The 5,000-nt window shown below is 42.4% G+C and overlaps 2 protein-coding genes across 2 annotated transcripts in view; both read right to left on the minus strand.

The window, feature by feature from the left end:
* The window catches only part of mcl1a (MCL1 apoptosis regulator, BCL2 family member a), a 4,071-nt gene extending 397 nt beyond the window's left edge, over positions 1–3,674 (minus strand). The window contains exons 1-2 of the mRNA XM_084424566.1: positions 2,737–3,674; positions 661–911 (exon numbers count right to left, since the gene is read on the minus strand). Coding sequence (XP_084280692.1) covers positions 661–911; positions 2,737–3,154 — 669 coding nt within the window. The 5' untranslated portion in view covers positions 3,155–3,674. The remainder of the gene's footprint in view (positions 1–660; positions 912–2,736) is intronic.
* Positions 3,675–3,773: 99 nt separating this feature from the next.
* Positions 3,774–5,000, minus strand: part of ensaa (endosulfine alpha a) — a 2,420-nt gene continuing 1,193 nt past the window's right edge. The window contains exon 3 of the mRNA XM_084424620.1: positions 3,774–5,000. This exon is cut by the window's right edge and continues 204 nt beyond it. The gene's annotated coding sequence lies outside the window, so the exon portion shown is untranslated.

The raw sequence follows: 5,000 nt of genomic DNA on the forward strand, positions 1-5,000 counted from the left end.
ACTTCTGCTGAATGAACTCCGTGAGTGTGTGCGAGTGTGAGTGTGTGTGTGAGTGTGAGAAACACATGAGTGGAAAACACCGGTTCTGATACCTGAGCTCAGCTTCACTTCTGCTCAATGAACGCAGACCTTCACGTGTGCGTGTGTACACGTGTGTGGGCGTGCATGTGTGTGTGGGCACGTGTGTGTGTGTGTGTGTGTGTGTACACACACTTGTACAACTATCTTTGTGACGATCAGTTTGAGTGTTAGCCCACTGGACTGAGGACAGAGAGTAAAGAGGACATGTTGGCCGGTCATGAGAGCCTTTAAAGGCCTGTTTGAGGGTCAAGACTTGGTTTTAGGGATAAGGTTATAATGAGGTCAAGGGTCGGTTTAGGGTCGGGTTAGGCACTTAGTTGTGATGGGTAAGGTTAGGGTAAGCGGCTAGAGATTGCATTGTCAATGAATGTCCTCATAAAGATAGATGTACAAGAGTGTGTGTGTCAGAACAGAGCTGAATTATGCAGAAGGAAACACAAGCCGTTGTCATTTAGAGATGTTCACTCAGTTGTTGAAGTGTGTGTCCCAAGCCGTTGTGATCTGCATATCGTGATATATATACACATCTGCGATATCTGGATATTGCGCGGCGCTAATAGAGACGCAGCCCTGACTCACCCAGCCGTTGTTGTTCCGCATCCAGTGGTGCTGTTCTGAGATCAGGTATGAGGAGATCTGCTGTGCCACGGCCTCCACACACTCCTCGCGCCGGCACTCCTTCAGGCGAGAACACACCACAGCCCCGAACGCCACCAGGCTCGTGATGCGGCCCCAGTTCGTGCTGCCGTCGCTGAACAGGTTCTTCGCTATCGAGCCGATGAAGTCCATCGAGTCCTTCTCAGAGTCCATGTGGAGACGCTGCAACATCCCTGAGGAGACAGAGCAGAGTCAACTACTGAACCCAGATCAGATCATACAACATCCCTGAGACAAACCAGAGTCAACTACTGAACCCAGATCAGATCATATATATACACACTACTGAGCCCAGATCAGATCATACACTACTGAACCCAGATCAGATCAGATCATATATACACACTACTGAACCCAGATCAGATCATACACTACTGAACCCAGATCAGATCAGATCATATATACACACTACTGAACCCAGATCAGATCATATACTACTGAACCCAGATCAGATCATATATACACACTACTGAACCCAGATCAGGTCATACAACATCCGAGGAGACAGACCAGAGTCAACTACTGAACCCAGATCAGATCAATCCTAAATGTAACTGGGAGCCAGTGTAAAGACCTGAGGACTGGTGTGAGGTTGTGGTTCTGCTCAGCGTTCTGTATGAGCTGACACTGTGTTCTGGTGTTTTTGGGAAGGCCAGTGAGGAGACCATTACAATAATCCACCCTGCTGGTGATGAAAGCATGAACAAGTTTCTCTAAGTCTTGTCTGGAAACAAAGCATCTAATTCTTGCAATATTTTTCAGATGATAGTATGCTGATTTAGTTATTGCTTTGACATGCCTACTGAAACTAAGGTCTGACTCTAGTGTCACACCAAGATTCCTGACTTGATGTTTAGTTGTTTGACCCCTAGAGTGAAGGTGTGCGTTCACCTTGAGAACTTCATATTTGTTTCCAAACGCAATGACTTCAGTTTTGTCTTTGTTTAACTGAAGAAAGTTTTGGCACATCCAACTGTTGACTTCAACGTATTGGCACAGGGAGTCAAATACTGAACCCAGATCAGATCATATATATACACTGCTGAGACAAACCAGTGTCAACAACTGAACTCAGACCAGCTCACAGGAACTGCACATGACACATGAACCTCTACTCATGCAGTTCTGATGTAATGTTTATTGCACTATTGCTTGATGCTGATAAATACATTGTTTCCCTTTTTTTTATCAAAATGGTACAAAGATGCCATTCAAATCATAAGCAATCTAATAAAAAATAAATAAAAAAGGAATCTAAAAGTAATCAGAATACATTACCTAAAACGGAATATAATCTACTACCTACAATGTCATGGATTGCCTACCTACAGTTTTAGTCACGTCATTTGCAATCAGTAATAGATAAGTCTGCAATTATACCGAAATTATATGTAATTCCGCTGGCCCCGCCCCCTTTTGACTGACAGCACATAACCGGCTCTGGCCATTGGCCGCACTAAACTAATGAGATTAACGTAATATCTCGCACTGATATCATTTTTTATTAGCGAGGCGTTAAAATGGTCCCACTCTGCGCTTCTGAAGTGGTTAGTCAGTGTTTCTGAAAGCCTCCTCCCCCACACTGAGCCGAAGATAAGCGGAACTCCGGCAGTTCCGAGAAGCGCGCTGACGAACTCTGCGGTTCACCAGATAAAGCCCTACCGAGAAACCCCACCGGGGAACAGAAGCGGCTTCACTTACGATTACAGAACTAGACATAAGAATACAACAACGAAACTAAGTAAAACAGACTTAAGTGACAACTTATATCACTATCAGAAACGACACAAATAAACAATAGAAGTACAATTATTATATTACTATTATTTTATTTTAATTAGTCTATAAACTGACATCCCATGACTCACACAAAACTCATTTTAGAGTAATAATGTATACTGTATTCTACTGATGAGTTGATCTATACTTGGATTTAGTACATTAAATATAAGACAAAGTCAAACAGCCGTACCGGGAGCGCGCGTGCGCGCGTCTTACCTTTGTATACGATCTGGTGCTTCTCGAGAATCTCCCCAACGACGCGCTTCATTGTCGGCAGCGCGCTGTTATGGTTCTGTTCCGGTGAACATAGTCCCGTGTGTGTGCGATAGAAGACCAGCAGGAGCTGTCGCGTATCACGGTCCAGTTCTGCGGAACCGAGCTCGTCTGAGTCCGGGGTGGACGGGAGAGAGCCGTCGGTCGCGGACACGAAGCGCCCTTCGAGCTGGAGGCCTTTCAGCCCGCTCGTTCCGTTCGTTCCCGGCCTCACCGGCTTTAACGCGGAGTCCATCTCATCCGCGCACCCGTCCAGCTCGTCCTCGCTGTGCGTTTTTAGCGAGGGCACGAGCGTCGTGTGCGCGCCCTGTGCTAAAAAACTCAACGCGGCCGTTCGCCTGATTCCTAAACTCAGAGTCATAATTACGCTTACAAACAGAATAAAGGTGACAGATAAAACTTAAATACGACCTGAACGATTAAGATTGAAGCTTATATCTTCCTTAAATGATGAAGGTTAAAGCTCCAAAGCGACGGATAGTGCTCGTGATGGTCGACACTCTTGTGTGAGTGAAGCGGAAGTTGGTGGAACAAGGATGGGTTTTATATTGTCTGCGTCATGACGTGTTCTTTGCGTCATTTCCTTAATATCCATATATGGCCTTCCTCTCTGGCACTTCCTAGGAAATTCTCAATGTTCTTACCGAATATGTAGAACCGACTGAATGGAATGTTTCACCTAAAGGTCAGAAAAGTTTTATAAACCACGTTGTATTCGAAATGTTGTGGGATGACGGTGAATATATATATATTATTAATTTAATGTTGATTCGAGGTGAATTCTTTATATAATGTCAGCTCAGATTAGTGAAATACAGGCCTGATGCAAAGTAACTCAGTCAAATCAGGAGGAACTCGAGCTGTGAGATAGAGAGATCAGTCAGTATGTACACCTGAACCTGACACCAGTGACCCTTCACCCTGTGACTCACGCTGAGCCAGCTTTACACTCAACACATCAGCTCACACTCCATACACACACAGCTAGGCGTTGCATTTGGAGTTTTTATATGATGTATATCTTATTGAATAGATATGATTACCTTCTGTCAAGTATTTTCGATAAAAAGCTCAGTGTTGCTGTCACTATAGAGACCTCTGGTGGACGCTGGCCTTCTATGATTATATATGACAATAGACTTGAATTATGATATTAATGTGAGCAGAGCACTCAGAGCACAGTCTAACGTAATGTAAACTTTTATTTTTAAAAACTACCATAAAATTCTTCACTCCAATATTGTACACACATAGCCTACATTTTACACAAGTTTTCTGCATTGTGAAATTATTTGAAATTAGTGGAACATTTTATTCTCTCATACTCTAATATAAAGCATATTCTCTGATATCACTACACTTTTTTTATGTTCTTTATTTAGCAAAAAAAAAAAATCTTTTTATGCTCTTAAATGATTGTACACTTTAATATGTATTTATCCGTCATGCAAAACAAAATGTTGTTTTAACTTTAAATTATTTCAGCATCATGGTAATGTTTATTGCACCTTTAATTTTTGCAGATTTAATCAAAAACACGTATTATCGCAATTATTATTAGTATATTTTATAATCTAACCGTCATGAAAATAATGCCACAATGCAGAAAACACACTAAACCACAATCCTACACAACAGTGTGAGTGATTCTACATCCCAGTAACAGTACAGCATCAGCCAGTGAGAGGAATACTTCAAAATCTCTTTTTCCCCTCCAGAAGATCTGAGATTATTACAGTTCGTGAGAAATCTGGGGTTTATTAGTTCAGTCTGAGGTAAAAACAGTCAAACTACTTCAGAAAACAGAACAGACACAGTTTTATTATATTTATACAGGATTCTTTGATGAATAGACAGTTCAAAAGAACAGCGTTTATCTGAAATATAATCTTCTGTAACATTATAAATGTCTTTACTGTCACTTTTGATCAATTTAATGCGTCGGTTTTAAATCTTACTGACCGCAGACAATACCTCGTGTCAGGCCTATAAAACACACGTTATTCCTCGACTGGACTGGTTTGGGACGCGCCCTGCTGGTTTCGTCATCTCTCTCTCTCTCTCTCTCTCTCTCTCTCTCTCTCAGCCCAACCCTAGTGAATCTCCCATTAGATTTGATCTGCATCTTCAGTGTCTGGATCTTCTCTAGAGGTTCAGATCCCTCTCGACTACCCCTGAGAATAAATGCTATGACTCGTCTCAGTGTG

Source organism: Rutilus rutilus (assembly GCF_951802725.1).
Source record: "Rutilus rutilus genome assembly, chromosome: 11".
In the NCBI taxonomy this organism is placed as follows: domain Eukaryota; kingdom Metazoa; phylum Chordata; class Actinopteri; order Cypriniformes; family Leuciscidae; genus Rutilus; species Rutilus rutilus.